This window comes from Capricornis sumatraensis, chromosome 1, assembly GCF_032405125.1.
Source record: "Capricornis sumatraensis isolate serow.1 chromosome 1, serow.2, whole genome shotgun sequence".
NCBI lineage: Eukaryota > Metazoa > Chordata > Mammalia > Artiodactyla > Bovidae > Capricornis > Capricornis sumatraensis.
Genome location: NC_091069.1, coordinates 51885693 through 51902623, shown reverse-complemented (window position 1 = coordinate 51902623; position 16931 = coordinate 51885693). Strand labels below are relative to the sequence as shown.

Here is a 16931-nt window from a genome sequence, read left to right as displayed (position 1 = left end):
TAAAGTTTTTATCTTTTAAATCATCAATTGTAGCTCAGAAAGTCAGAAGTTGAGATTTATCTAATTTCCACCCATCAGGAATATGCATCCTCCATTATCCCAGGGTGCTACTTTTGGAGGAAATATCTCAGATAACTCTTTTGCTTGAGATTAATTACTCCTTCTCTATCTTCTCAAATATACTATATATTCAGTTACGTTTCAGTCCATGTTCACATACTGCTTTGTAGATACTTTTCAGGTTTCTGACTCTTTAGCCTCCTTGAATAACTTATATAATAATCATTCTTACTCCACATCTCATTATTCAAGAAGTAACTGCAATTCTTTCTTACACTGCTATCACAAATGTCCTTTCTCACTAGTATCAGCCCCTTTCAGGTGTCATTTCCTCGTAAATTATTAATTATACATAGACACTGCTTGCTTTTATCACCATTCCACTGTAGAACTCCAAATTTCCTACTGGATAATGGTCACACTGCTTCGTGACCCTCCTTCGTTTAGCCTCATACTGCACTTCCACCTTTATGTTCCCCTGTCTGCATCATGTTTCCTGTGACTGCACTTGTTTTCAGACCTGAACATATGCTGTTCTTTTTTCCTTGAATGCTCATCCCAGTCATCTACCTTACCAAATTTATTCATTATACATTTCATTCATGTAGCATATATTTAATTATTGTTTTCTCATTTCTAAATCGTATCTCTTGCATTAATCCTTCCCCAAATGCTTCAGTCCCCAGTGTGCTCTGATTTATTTTGCCTTATACAGCAGTCATTTCTTTATCTTCCTCATTTGGCACATTGAGTACAATTTCTTGGCATATTTACTTATCTTTTTTCTGCCTATATCCTATGTTTTCAGCTAGACTGTACATTTCTCAAAGCCAGGAAACAAACAGTAAAGCTTGTTATAGTGCTCTCAGCAGTATTTACATTTAATTATGTACCTGAACACTTATTATTTTCCTTGACCACAAGAGAAATGATGAGCAGTGTTGATGTTTACTCAATAAGCTTTGGTAAAACAAATAGAATCAATGACTTTTTTCCAGAAATCACACCCATAAAACATTGCTCACTCTCCTGTATTAAAACATTTAATTCAAATTTAAGGGCAAAGTCAATGGCATTGTCTAGATGCTCCTCTGATGCCTGCTGACTATTTTTCAGGATTTGCCAAGAAGCTTTTGAATTTTAAAAGTTTCTTGGCTAGTGTGAAGAATACTTCTTTCAACCCATTAAATCATAGAATGCATAAACCAAGAGAGTTATGCCATGCTCAAGTGTTAATAAGAAAAGTTGCCAGTAAGCTCAACTTAGGACCTGGCTCAGAGAATGCATTCCATATATAGTTGTGAATCAATATCAGTGGTTGCCTTTCTCAGCATTTACACAAATTAAGGGAGCAGGGCAGTTGAAATAGTGGTTTACTGATTTAGTGCTGGAAACCACTGTACACCTATTGTGGTGGATCCTCCATCAATAGATCATTCTCAGCCTGGGTGGCATTTTCATCACCTTGTAGAGATGAGCAGTGATTTGAACAGAACCATCTTTAAATAGGGCTCTGCGTGTGGCACAGACAGTTAATCTGCCTGCAATGCAGGAGACCCAGCTTCGAACCCTGGGTCAGGAAGATCACTTGGAGAAGGGAATGGCCACCTGTTCCAGTATTCTTACCTGGAGAATTATATGGACAGAGAAGCCTGTTGGACTACAGTCCATAGGAACATTTTGGACTAAGTGTTTCTTCATCCACAATTTCTCATCTCTTTGGGATTTTGTGTCTAAGCTGATATAAAGCATAGGTGTCCTTGTCTCCCAATATGTTACTACATTGCTAAGAAATAAAACGTTTTACCAGAAGTCTTCTAGAGACATACTATAACTCGCTAACCTGTAGAGATCATTCAAATGGGAGGAATTTCAAGAACTCAGATGAATATGTTTCTTCCCCTTCACTCCTCAAGCCATAGCTGAAAGATTACAGCCACTCTTTCTTAGTAGTGAGACAGCAGCCCTCTTTCTGCAGTTGAGATAAAAATATTTTGAAATGAATAAAATATTTTAAAATTAATGGACCTCTCTATAATTTTTTTCTTGATTCAATTTCTTCTGAGAACACATTAAGTTTCATAAGTTTAGCCCAGGGCTAAACATGGCCCAGAAAATTCTAACACATGATTTTCTCATTAGATTCACTTTGAAAGTGAATAAAAACCACATGGAAAAACACACAGAAAAATAAATTCCTGGACTACAAAGATGATCCAGTTTTCTTTACATGTCACTTACCTACTCTTACACCCAATTTCTAAAAACACAAAGTATTTTTAATCAGTTTTCAAGAAGATGCTCTAATCTATAAGCATGCATTCAAAGGAGGAAAACATTCTTCAGGTGTCAAGATTAAATGTGTTTATTTCAAGTTAGTGGATACAGTGGTATTTTAGATACCAGCACTCCAAGCTACAGCTATGTATTTGCCTCTAAACCTTCACACGTTGTCAGTTTCCATTCCTCTAACATTCCATCATTGGGCTTCCTATTACTAGCAAAATCATAGTTCAGTTTTTTGTTTTTGTTTTTTTTTAAAGTAAGAGCAAGATGATCACCACATTGTGCTTCCAGTGCCCCCAGAAGGATTATAATTCTTTTAAACAAAGGTTTATTGTTTTCAGTAAAGGGGGAAATTGATAACAAGAGCACTAGTAATGGCACGACTAGAAGAGAAAGAACAGAATACAGATTAAAAGAAACATTTTAGGCTGGATGAGTTAGTTTCTCCTTAGTAAAAACTCCACATAATATTATGGACATGATGTCAAAGTTAAATTGTTCAATTTGTGGGCCACACACTTAAGCGTATTGGCTAGTACATTTTTGCACTTAAACAGAAGCAATACAAGCTTTATGTTCTACCATTACACTTCCAGTTTGTCACTTATTAATATACCTGCCAACCTAATGATTCTTGCATGCATTAGAGTTTGCTTTTGTAGAGTTAATTTTATTTTCCCCATCCCTCCCACTCCCATAAACACTGCAATGTGAACTCTGCCCAATTTTATGAGAATGTTGCAAAGGACAGCTCTGTGCCACCTTGGGACAGGAATTTCCTGTCTCTTTCCCAGGCTAGAGATGGATCAGTGGTATTGATCTCCTCTCACCTTACATGCAAACAGACACTGTTCCTTATTTTCCCCATGCCAGAGGCATATGAGTCAGCAGGTATGCATACAAAAATGGAATTAAAAAGGAAAAAAAAAAAAAGAAAGAAAAGCTTTCTTGTTAAAGCCTATCGTCCTAGAAGGAATCCATTGCTTTGAATTCACTTAAAGCCTGTACAGGCGAAATGTGTTTCTTCTGAGAACCTCTTCTCACTCGTGTCTGGAATTCTTCAGGCTTTTCTCTCTTCACGAGGGGCTTCTTCTCTGGTGCCTTCATCTTCCAGGACACCACAGGTGAGTTGACAGCTGCTGTCCCATACACCTTCTGGTATTTTGTTGAGGCCACATACGATGCTTTCACCGTAAGGACAACAGCATTCATCAGGTTTTTAGCTGCCTGGATGAGTGACGTGGCACTGTCCAGCTAGAGTAGAAGAACGAGATAAAAATGGGTTAGTCAAGGCCCAGCATTCAGAAGATGGAGGTGCAATTTCACAGTTAAAACAAAGTTGTGTCTGTGCAGGTATACAGTATTTCCATAAAGGAGCAGATTATTACATGATAAGGTGAATAGGTTAAAAAGCAGTCACCCGTCTTCTATTCCTAATCCCACCAGAAGAAGGAGAAAAAAAGGGGATATTTGATGATACACAGTTTTCTAAAATCTCAATACCTCTAAAGACAAAACTTTTTCTTCATCACCTAAGAATTCCAACATAACAGAAATTTTCCAAAGTGGAACACCTAATGTTGTTACATTAGGCTGACTGGTAATGATAACAATTACTTAAATGTTTGAAAAGCATTTGGCAGGCACTGAAGAATAAAAAGTTATAAAGGTTTTCCATCTCAGTTTTATGGTCCTCCCAGTGAAAGTGTCTATTTATAAATAATTTCTCTACCCTGACCTCTGGATTGATAGGGATGCAGGCAGCTAGGCAGAAGAATATATCCATGGATACACTGACTTTTTAATTAGATGTCTCACATTCTACAGTATCTATCTGACTTTTCTCAGGTCTTAAATGTACTTCATATAAAAATATCAACAATCGTGTGTTTAGATCAGAGAGCACTCAATAAGACCCCCCTATTCATGTACTAAATGAACTATTGTTTTTTTTAAGAAGTGCCAAATGCTACTTTAAGAACTTTTGCCCACTCAACTCTCACAACAATGCTATGACGCAGGTATTACTGTCATTGCCATCATATGGTGAGCGATCTAGTGTATGCAGAGATCTAGTAATTTTCTCAAGTTCACACAGCTTAAGTGATAGGGTCCTTCAAGACTGTACTACTGGGCCATACTGCCACCCTATTGGGTAGGAGGACTTTAAAATTGTTAAGACAAGTCACAGCTTAGAGCAGCATAGGTGTGGAAATTCATATCCAGACTCTAAGGCCAGGGATTTTTCAAGTTACCTCTTTTCTGCTTTTCACCAGTTAAGCAGCATGTTACATACTTCATACTAGACCATTCAATATCTGTTTCAAATTCCTGGACCACAAAAGCTGAAAATGTTCAAAACTGCATTTCCCAGACTCCCATTCAGTCAGGACTGTATGTGTCACCCAGTGACAGGAAAGAATTAACAGCTGGACTACAAATAATACTCCAGCTTCAGGGATGCCTGAATGTAATCGGCTCTTCAAACTTATAGTATCAGTTAAGGAAATGTATCCCATTGCAGGTAAATGAGGAAATCAAGGCTGTTGCTAAGGCATGTGCTCCTAGTTGCTGAGGCTGTTCACTGTATAACTTGTAATCAATGACTGTAGCTACATCAGAGAATGGGAATGAGGCATACGACCTTCTGGGTGTGAGGAATTAACAGTGTTTATGCCCAGTGACCCCAAACACTGTGAATCCCCAGGTGATATGACCTGCATTCACTTAACTTGTCATTTCCTGTGAACCAAGCAAGTCTCAAGTGGTGACTGGGGACATCAGATGTTATATCTAAGGGCTCTATTATGTTGTCCTGGCTATTATCTGTTTTACATCCTATATTAAAGCTAAATAAACATATTCTGAGCTTTAAAAATTCTATGGGAAATAAACTCAATTCTTCTACCACAAAAAGCTTATAAAATCAGGTCATTGGAGAAAACAACAGAAGGAGCTTTTTAAGTATGAATTTCTTACACACACTCATACATACACACATAAATTAAACGTCAGTATTACACTGACTCCACAATAATATAGCGAAGCAGAGATTTGTGGATTAGAGCCATGACTCAAGGAATATATAATTGACTGCTTTGCAAGTTAAATCAACCAAATGGATAGAGTAATTACTTACATTACCAATTCTATTACACTGTATATGATGTCCATATACCAAAATAACCATTTAACCAATAATGTTTACTTTATACAGCATAAATTTCTAAAGTCAGCTAAGAAAAAGAAAATTCTAAATTATTCACATTAATAGAAGGGAAGCCAAGCACAGATTAGTGCAGTGATGTTCTAAGTATGGTCTCTGAACCAGCAGTATCAGCATCACCTGGGAACCTTTTCAAAATGCAATCTCTTAGGCCAATCCCAAAATTCCCAAATAAAAAACTGGTAATCCAGGAGATTCTGATTCATGCCAAAGGTTGAGAACCTCTGGATTAATGAAACCCAAAGACTATCTCAAGGCCTGTTTCATCCAATGATTTCAAGACTTTCACCATCCACAAGTTTGGTAACATCACAGCTCGTTAACTGATTGAATTTCACTTTTTCATCTTTCCAATGATACTTTCAGGTAGGAATATAAATAATGAAGAAAAGAGATAAGATAGCAACGTGCTGGGACAATTAGGAGATCAATCATGGTTTCTTTAGAGCTAGACACAATACCCCTCAGCCAATTGACAGTTCCCCATAAAAGTCTGTCAGGTTTCAAAAATGAGCAATATTCATTCACAAAGTTAGTTGATTCTATTGTGGGCTATGAGTGAAGAGAGGGTAGAATGATATTAATACATCAGGGACAGTTGTGTTGATTTGCTTTGGAGCAACAGAATTAGTAGAAGTAGAATAAGACAAAGTATGTCTATTGTATTTTAAATTGTCCTTGGAAAAGCAAATCTTGGGAGAACTGAGTAAGTCCAAAGAGAAGAATTACAAGTAATCTGGAGATTTTTACCACAGATTCCATTTTCAGATAGATGGTGTCTAATTCTGCTGCAAAAATATGATAGCCTCTTTCTTCTTCAGAACCCCTTTGTTCTCCCAGCCTGACGCACGAATCCTGTGAATAAACCTAACACATTGGTTGAGAATGAGATGATTCTGCATGATTGAGCCAATGATTTTGCTCAAACCACCTGGTAGGGGAGGTACTAAACTTATGGCAAGGCAAAATGAGGAGGTGAGGTCCAGCTAAGCCTGAGCAAATACATTCCAAGATAGTAAGGCCAATCCGAAATCAATGCAAAATTTGACTTTTTCTTAAAAGTTGAATTCCCTAAGGGTAAATTTTACCATTTGCTCTTTACCCACCATAATGATTTAGATTATTTTCAGCACCATCATAATTTGTTTTATTTTAAAATGGATTTCCTTTATACTTGTCCAAAACAGCATTGAGACCTGGTTTCCAAGTGGGACATTTTGTTAAAAATTCACTTTCTAAAGAAAATACCTTAGAAACCATAAAGCTACATTTCAAGATAATATTTAAATAGAAGGTTTATGAAAACTTATTTCACATAACTGCATTCTATTTTGTGATGTATACTGTAACTAAGGCATTTTCAAAAAAAACATGTTAAAGAATATGTGTAAACGAAGTTCTTATAATAACAACCAACATTGATTGAATGTTTAGAAGTTGCTTGGCATTGCTTTAGTCCTTTTAGTTAATTTTCATGACTCAAGAGTCAAAGGAGAAGGCAATGGCAACCCACTCCAGTACTCTTGCCTGGAAAATCCCCTGGACGGAGGTAGGCTGCAGTCCAAGGGGTCTCTAGGAGTTGGACCCGACTGAGCGACTTCACTTTCACTTTTCACTTTCATGCATTAGAGAAGGAAATGGCAACCCACTCCAGTATTCTTGACTGGAGAATCCCAGGGATGGAGGAGCCTGGTGGGCTGCCGTCTATGGGGTCACACAGAGTCGTACACGACTGAAGCAACTTAGTAGCAGCAGCAGCAGAGTCAAAAATCCTTCAAATAGAAACCTCTACAACACCTTTTACAGATGAAGAAAGGAAAATTTAGGGAGGTGAGGTAAGGTAAAGTAAATTGTTCCTGTTCAGTTCAGTTCAGTCACTCAGTCGTGTCCAACTCTTTGTGACCCCATGAACCGCAGCACGCCAGGCCTCCCTGTCCATCACTGACTCCTGAAGTCCACCCAAACTTATGTCCATTGAGTTGGTGATGCCATCCAACCATCTCATCCTCTGTCGTCCCCTTCTCCTCCTGCCCTCAACCTTTCCCAGCATCAAGGTCTTTTCAAATGAGTTAGCTGTTCACATCAGGTGGCCAAAGTATTGGAGTTTCAGCTTCAACATCAGTCCCTCCAATGAACACCCAGGACTGATCTCCTTTAGGATGGACTGGTTGGATCTCCTTGTTGTCCAAGGGACTCTCAAGAGTCTTCTCCAACACCATAGTTCAAAAGCATCAATTCTTCGGCGCTCAGCTTTCTTTATAGACCAACTCTCACATCCGTACATGACTACTGGAAAAACCATAGCCTTGACTAGACGGACCTTTGTTGACAAAGTAATGTCTCTGCTTTTTAATATGCTGTCTAGGTTGGTCATAACTTTCCTTCCAAGGAGTAAGCATCTTAATTTCATGGCTGCAGTCACCATCTGCAGTGATTTTGGAGCCCCCCAAAATAAAGTCAGCCACTGTTTCCACTGTTTCCCCATCTATTTGCCATGAAGTGATGGGACCAGATACCATGAATCGGCAAAGTAGGAATTAGGACCCGTACTATCCTTTTCTCACCAAAGCCGAACAGCTGAATCACTATACTGCATTACTTCCCTTAAGCCTCACTCAGTTTCTGGAATCTTGTTTTTCAGTCACAACCTATCATTCAAAATGAACAAATCTCAATTATTAACTCTGTCTGGGCATCCTATGGGCTTCCCAGGTGACTTAGTGGTAAAGAATCTGCCTGCCAGTGCAGGAGATAAAGAGATGTGGGTTCAATCTCTGGGTCTGGAAGATCTCCTGGAGCAGGAAATGGCAACTCACTCTAGTATTCTTGCCTGGAAAGTTCCATGGACAGAGGAATCTGGTGAGCAACAGTCCATAGGGTCACAAAAGAGTCAGACATGACCAATCACACATGAACAGGGAATCCTATAAACATCATGACTGAGTCTAGTGAGAGCTTCTATCTCCTGATCTGTGATTTTTGGTCTTATCCTCAGAGCCTGGATTCTTTATAACTTTGTCTCTGGGTGTTGGATGTGCAGCATGCATGCATGCTAAGTCGCTTCAGTCCTATCTGTCTCTTTAAGACCTTATAGACTGTAGTCCGGCAAGCTCCTCTGTGCATGGGATTCTTTATGCAAGAATACTGGAGCGTGTTGCTATGCCCTCCTCCAGGGGCTCTTCCTGACCCAGGGATGGAACCCATATCTCATGCATGGAACCCACATCTCTCTTTACCTCTGAGTCACTGAGGAAGCTTTCGGGTGTGCTACTGCCCAGTAATCCTTCCTGGCCCTTATGCTGTTCTCCTGGCTTGGATTCACCATAATGGCAGCAATGTCTGGGGTCTGAGCCCTGCAGATTTGTCTTGTACTTGCTCAGTTTCTCTGAAGCACATTCAATCTATGGCAGTAATGACTGGCTCTACACTCAGGTGGGGCTCAGCTACTCTGATGAGTGTTCTAAGCCTTTAACTAGGCTGGTCTTCCTAGCTTAATAAGTCTCAAAGGTACCCTAGTCATTCCTCAAGCTGGCCTACATATATACTGACTAGACTCACCCACAGAAAGATACTTGTATATTTTCCTGTTCAAAGGCCTTTCTACTTCTTTGAGTATGCACATGCCCATGTGAACTCTCTCATGTTGGATTCTTTGCAACCCCATGGACTGTAGCCCACCAGGCTCCTCTGTCCATGGGATTCTCCAGGCAAGAAATTCGAGTGGGTTGCCATTTCCTCCTCTAAGCGATCTTCCTGATCCAGGGATCAGACCTGCATCTCCTGTGTTTCCTGCATTGTACGCAGATTCTTTACCACTTGAGCCATTGGGGAAGTCCTAAAATTCCTCTATCAAGTCTAAGACAAGTGGCTACTTAATTAAAAAATAATAATAATAATAGCTTACGTTTAGCATATGTGACACTGAGTCATTCTCTGGACTGGCTTCTCAAGTTTCCCTTCTCTCACCCAATCTCATTATGATAGAGGAAATACTATTATGTTCAACTGGGACTTGGAAGGGCCATACAGCTTGTCCTGTATCATGATGGTAGTAAGTGGTAAAGCCAAGATTCAATCCCAGAAAGCCTAATTTCAGAGTCCATGCTCTATCCATTGCTTCATGCTGTTTTCTCAGAGTTGTGATAGCAGACGAATCCACAGTCCTAAATTTCATCAAACTGTGCTAGACTATTCCCCATTCCATCCCATAGGTGTCTGTTGTCCCTAACCACAGAAATTAGGCTTCTTCTAATTCTGTCACTATTCTTTTTAAAATATCAAAGTACTATTTTAAAAAGGCAACAGATGTTTGCTCACATCTTGTTCTATTACAGTCCATGAAAAGCAAATAGGGGTGGGAGAACTGTTTTACAGTCATTTTTATAGGGTTTTTCTGGCTCTTTTTCTACCTCTCTTACCACTCTATTCTTCTTCACCTCATTTAACACCTAATAGATATATTTTTCCCTGAATTTTCTTATTTTGTGTTTTGAATAGGGAGAAATACTAGGGGGGAGACTTTCCTGAATTATGATTCTTCCATTAATCAATATTTGTGCTAATTCCTCATGTCAAAGCTGAAGATTGTTGTGAAAAGTGCTTGTAATGAATCTTTAAAGTTTAGAGGGTCATCTGGAGATTTCTGAAACCCCATGTCCTTAAGTTTTATGCTATTTCATTAACATGGGGTTAATATTGCAAGAGGTGCTTAGTTTCAGTAGAAACAGAATTTGACACAAATGTGACTGCAAGACTCAAATCACACATGAGGGTGCAACTACATTCTTGAAACACTAATTATCATTTACTCCTTACCTTACATCCCTCTACTTACACATTTATTCATCTAAGGATTTCTTCACAATAGATACCTATTGTAACTATGTTGTGTCAACCACTGGGCTTAAGTGTTGGGTATACAAATATTAAACCAAAAGTTTTAATTTTTGTTCAGTTTCTAAGTCAAATCCAACTCTTTGTGATTCCTATGAAGTTTTAATGCTCTATTATATATCCTTTAGTTGGATGTGAGGTGCTAAAATCCCAGAAAATAGAGGAATCTACCTTGAATCAGATAGGGATAGGGTAGGAAAATAAAGCTTACTGGTGGACATGATGTCTAAACTCACTTTGATGGACTGAACAGAACATTGTTGGTGCCTAGATGGTTAAGAATGCTGAAGAAGGACAATTTTAAATATCATACAGATGGGTATATATGGATGAATTCATCCAGGTGATATTAAAAGAAACAAGAGGGATGCTGCAGTGCTCAACTGTTGAGTTTAACTTTGGACAAATGGAATAGTGTGTGTGCTATAAGTAAGCGGAGTGAGTTATCAGAGGGAGAGCTGAAATTCTGTGAGTGAAATTCAAGAAAACCATGTTTTGTTTATATCGGTTTTCCCAGTTCTGCATACTCTAAGTATACAACTTATGTCAATTTCTGATTTTTTCTTCCCTTCACATTCCTTATTTAGTGTTTCTACAGAGAGACATGATAGAATGTAGAATGAAATATTAAATCCATATTCTGCCCTCAGGTCAAAAAGCCCAATGAATCTACTAAAATTTTTTCCAGCATTATACTTCTACTATCAAAATCAATATTCTTTTAATAATCTAAGACATAACATCATCAAGAAATATCTTAACTATTTACTTGACAGACAAGGCTACTTTTGATTCTGTTAAGTAATTAGCAATCCCTCACCCTTGATAATAATGGTGAACTTTTGGGACTAACCAGCAATAAACCAAATGCAGTTTAGATTTAACAGCTGGTTTAAAAAACAAAACTACTCACCCTCCCACCAATGACATTGACAAAAGTGCAAAATAATGTGAAAGAGGTGGAGAGAAATGCTTTGGATTAACCACATATGACACAGTGACCATCTTAGGACGTTAATTTGTGAGGATCGGACATATAATTACAGAAGAGAATTAGAATTTCACTATGTTCTACATTAATCCATTTAAAATATGCATGTAGAGATAGAAATACAACCTGGAAATTAATCTATTTTGTAAAAAGCTGATTATCTATTACCACAAAATAATGAATCAGAAATGGCAGTTCACACAAATCCCAAGTACAAAACAATCTGTCCTTGCATTAAAAATAATACCAAATGTCATGGAACTACTGGCTAAGTTAAATTGAACAAAATAAACAAAATCATTTTGAAGGTGATTTTGAAATATAAAAACTGAGGAATGATTACCCCAAAAAGCTTAGGAGAGCCTGGGAGAAGAAACCCAGCCCCTTATGGGCCTAGGCTATTTTGATTTTCTCAACTCAGAACTGATGGTGCTGATGACTTTCAAAATGTTAAAATGGGGAGAGTCCATTTTAGCCCCTTGCAAGATCTTTTAATGGAACTACTTTAGTGTTTAACATATAAGAACAAGAAGTATTTTAATGGGGCTATACTATACATATTCAAGGCCAAACTTCCCATCTCAGTTTGGATGGGAAGAAGTTGTGATGGAAGAACTTATAATAAATTGAAAGTAAATACCCTGAAAAAAACTAGAATTTCTTGACTGCAGCTGGTCATTTATTTATATTTAAGAAGTTATCTCTCCAAAAGGAGTCACAAATTGCTTTCAGGAAGGAAAAAAAAAAAAGCAGAGGTTTTGCTACAAGTCAGCTTTGCTGTTAATGAATGCGAGGTTAGAAAACCAGAACATTGCAGCCTATTATCCGCCAAGAATATTTCATGTTTAAAAAATCCATGAGGCTTTGAAGAGATATTTGATCTCCTCAGAAACTGTGATACATTTGAAATACCTTGAAATATCTGCCTACTTTTTCCAGAGTCTATATCAATAACACTTTTTTAAAATGCTAGCAAGTCCAGGGTAATAAATAACTGAAGCAAACAAAGACATAGTGAAAATTGCGTCTTTCCCCCTTCATGGATATTTCCATGCTTGCAAAAAAGTTGATTTCTGTGTGGAAATCCCTCATTTCAGTGCCCAAGCCCACTCACTCTTCCTCATCAAACATCAACAATGAAATAAACTAGCAAAGCCAAATTCTTTCCTGTTAAGCTAGTGACAGTGGTGAACAGGCTGCTGCTGCCGCCGCTAAGTCGCTTCAGTCGTGTCCGACTCTGGGCTCCCATAGACGGCAGCCCACCAGGCTCCCCCGTCCCTGGGATTCTCCAGACAAGAGTACCGGAATGGGTTGCCATTGCCTTCTCCAATGCATGAAAGTGAAAAGTGAAAGTGAAAGTGAAGTCGTGCCCGACTCTTAGCAACCCCGTGGACTGCAGCCTACCAGGCTCCTCTGTCCATGGGATTTTCCAGGCAAGAGTACTGGAGTGGGTTGCCATTGCCTTCTCCAAGTGGTGAACATACAGGGCAGCAATTTGCTACTAACCCCTAGGTGTTCATGGCAGGCATTATTAATCAACCATGGCACTTTGCTCCCTCAGAATCTGCTCAGTGGCATGGGAAACAAAATTTCTTTTCCTCCTTCTCCAAGAGGTCATATTTTGACAGATGTCAAAAACAACTTGATACAGTTTAGAACACAGTACATAATCCACTATATATCTCTACTTCTATATTTAAATGGTTTAATACTTTCTGCATTTGTTACTACTACTACTCCTATCACAGACAAGTATTTTTATCTAAATGGTGCAGCACTTAATCTTTATTTTTCCCTGTAGTTAAATTTCAGGGAGAAATTGAATATTGTACTGACAACATCGTGTTTTAGTAGCTCAGTCATGTCTGACTCTTTGGGACCCTATGGACTGTAGTCTGCTAGGCTCCCAGTCCATGGAATTCTCCAGGCAGGAATACTGGAGGGGGTTGCCATTTCTTTCTCCTGGGGATCATCCTGACCCAGGGACTGAACCCACACCTCCTGCATTACAGGCAGATTCTTTACTGTCTGAGCCACATTTGACAGACATCATAGCATGATTTGCAAATTAATGAAATCATTAAATAGAAGACATAGTATGAACAGAAGTGCAAAGCATTGGAGGGAGGGGTGATTTAAATCAGGTGATAAAAATTAGCTGAATATAATAACAAGTATAATGTCTGAAGTGCAAATGGCCATCACAGGTATCTGTGATTACTGTTAAAGAGAAAATAAGCTGCATTAAATCTATTAATATTAGAACATGCACCAATCCTTGATAACAGAGTGAAAATACTGTAGTTTAACTCCTAAAGAGTTAGTTAGTTTCATCCCAAGGATGTTCCCAGTTGATTACAAGATTTTGAGAAGTTTTACAGCTTTAAGTAGTGGATCAGTCACAACAGAAAGAAGGACAAGAGGTTCACTATTTTTTTCTGCAGAGTTTCCTTGAGTGCTGCCAGGGAGGCAGCTGGTGCTCTACCAAGGCTGAGGCCAGTTGTTAGGAAATCTGTATGAAATGGCTCAAGATGAATTGGCAAAGACCTTAGCAGAAAAGCCTTGCAGTCTCAGCCAGGCTAAGAAAAAATCTCCAGTGTTGCTGAGAAATTTACCAAGTGGCTCTCAGGTAACCTTCCCAACTGGACATATTTGTGTTTTCCTTTCCAGTTCATTTCAATAGGTAGTAGCTCTTCCTAGTCAGCTAGTCTACTGATTAACTCTCTTCATTTGCATTTTTTCAATTATAGGTAAGTAAACCTTAGGGACTCCCATGAAGGCTTAATTACAGTCAACAAATTTCCTAAATATGGCATAGAGCCATTTTTTTCCCTCACCATTAAAGGCAGAAAAGTTTTTGCTCAACCCCAAGCAAGGCATTCTTGCTAACCTTGGAATCCAAAGAGAAATAGGAGTATTGGGATGTGTTAACCCTTGGAAAATTATAAACAGGTATCTCTACTTCTCCAGGTTGTCTTCATTTCATTGTTTTATATTTCTTTTTTTTTTTTTTTCTTTGCCTATATATTAGGATCTCCTGGCCCAGAGGTCTTCTCTGGGTTGCTTTCACAGAACAATAGAACCATAGGAAATATATCCAACAAGAGAAGATGTGTTAGTGGATATGTTAATATTTATATACAAAGTCGCTTCACTAGTGTCTGACTCTTTGCAAATGGACTGTAGCCCGCCAGGCTCCTTGGTCCATGGGGATTTTCCAGGCAAGATTACTGGAGTGGGTTGCCATGCCCTGCTCTGGGTGATCTTCCCCAACCAGGGATTGAATGTGTCTCCTGCAGCTCCTGCATTTCAGGCAGATTCTTTACCATACATACACACACACACACACACACACACACACATGAGAGAGAGATATTCCTGGCCCGGGAGACAATCGTTACATCACATAAATAAACCATGCATTGATTGTTGATATTTCATCTCTGATCTTGTCTTCACCATCTAAGGTTCAGACCTTTAAAGGGCTAAAGCTTCTTTTAGACTTCCTTGTAGGGCAGCCAGCTAGCAGAAGATCACTACCTTTGATCCCTTTATTTCCTCCATTCTGCCTCCCTAAGCTGCGTTATCATTATTGAGAGGCAAATTTAACACCAGCCAGTGTCCAAGAATCCAAGAGAGATACATCTTCACAAAATGGATCACAAAGAGCCACCAAGGAGACCAGTACTCTCAGATGTGCTGAACTTGTATGGCTGTGATAGGTCTCTTGTAAAGTGATGAAAGCAACCTTACAAAATGGCCCCTAGGAGCCAGCATGCAATGTGCAACTACTAAGTGAAGAATAGGTCAAGAGTAAGGACCACAGTTTCGATGCTGGTTGATGGAGGACTGTGCTGGGAACTGAGTAAGCTGGACGTCTGGATGATTCATCTCCTTCCATTCACTCCCCTCCACATTCAATCACTAGCAGCTATATCATGTGGCATTAGTCATACGTTGGGGAAACTAAACTCTCATCCAGCCAATGCCTCTGTCCTCATTGGGTATGCGGAATCTGTTATTGTTGTTTAGTAGTTAAGTCATGTCCAACTCTTTGCAACCCCATGGACTGTAGCCCACCAGGCTCCTCTATCCATGGGATTTCCCAGGCAAGAATAATATAGTGGATTGCCATTTCCTTCTCCAGGATCAATTCCTCTGTGGCTACCTGAGTTCTGGATGAAGAGAGAAAAGAGCAGCAGAAGAATGCCTTCCCCAAGGAGTGTTTGCTGCCTTTCAGATCCTAGTCCCCTCTTTACACCCCATTTTTCCAAATCGTAAACATTCTCTCCCTACTGGCAATATATTCTTATAGTTCATGCTCTACTTCCAGCTCTCTCTGTTGCTCTATCCTGTTCTATCTTTTCCTCTCTTATAGTGAAGAAAAGTTGGACTCTGGATTCAAAACCCAGGGTCAAACCCTGATGGGACTAATCACTGGCTGTGTGATGTTGAGAGAGCTACTTAACCTAGCACTACCTGAAATTATCTCTTATTTTATCTAAAGTAAAAGTGAAAAAAAAAAGGACTTTGTAGAATTAAGTATTGAATTAGATGATAATAATGCCCGTGAAGCTGGACACCTAGCACATGGAAAGAAAGTGAAAGTGAGAGTGGTCCCTCAGTCATGTCTGACTTTTTGCGACCCCATGGTGTAGCCTGCCAGGCTTCTCTGTCCATGGGGATTTCTCCAGGCAGGAATACTGGTGCGGGTTGCCATTTTCTAGGGGATCTTCCTGACCCAGGGATTGAATCTGAGTCTCCTGAATTGCAGGCAGACTCTATCCTCTGGACCACTAGGGAAGCCTAAAGCACATGGAGGATCTTAGAAAATCATAACCTTCATCCATTCTATCCAGCATTTGGGACTCTCTACCATCACCTTGGTCTGCTGTTAATACCTAATAATTAGTTGAAAGGTTTTAGGGATAAAAAGAGAAGTTCACAAGGAGAATAGAAAAGCAGCAAAAGTTGCATTTTTTCTAGCACTACTGAAACTTTTAGATAGAGGAAGGAAGACTCAAGATTCAGTACAAGAAAACACAGGGGATTTATGTATGGTATCCAAAATATCTAAGAATATTTAGGGCTTCCAAGGGTTGGAGAAAGACTTGGTAGTAAAAAAGTCAAGATGACCCTAGTAGGAGATGGAGGGAAGATAATCTGGTCTGGGAAAGTAATGTTTAAAGATCTAGTTTGAGAGGCATCAAAAGAAATAGTATAAAACATTTTACCCAACAACATACATGGCCTAACATTTCAAAAAAATTCAGGCCTCTCCAAAAAACCAGGGTCTTCATTTTGGTTAAGATATTATTTTCAGGTATTTCTTACTAAAAAACAAATAATGTTACCTGGGAAGTTTAACAGCTTAATTAATTCAACTGTTATACTGTTGTCAGAACCTGGTTGACAGTCCTGGCTACCTCAAACATGGTTTCCCTTTTGCCCACCAAATACTGAGGATCAAACTCT

At 39.0% G+C, this 16931-nt stretch overlaps 1 protein-coding gene across 5 annotated transcripts in view; it reads right to left on the bottom strand.

Annotated features, from left to right (window-relative positions):
* Positions 1 to 3312: 3312 nt before the first annotated feature.
* The window catches only part of CTNNA2 (catenin alpha 2), a 1217480-nt gene continuing 1203861 nt past the window's right edge, over positions 3313 to 16931 (bottom strand). For 4 of the 5 annotated variants that reach the window (XM_068988298.1, XM_068988305.1, XM_068988314.1 and 1 more), the window contains one exon: positions 3313 to 3600. In XM_068988298.1, the coding sequence (XP_068844399.1) occupies positions 3313 to 3600 (288 nt within the window). Of the gene's footprint in view, positions 3601 to 6322; positions 6440 to 16931 lie in introns of all 5 variants that reach the window. The other variant, XM_068988291.1, reaches the window with a different exon arrangement.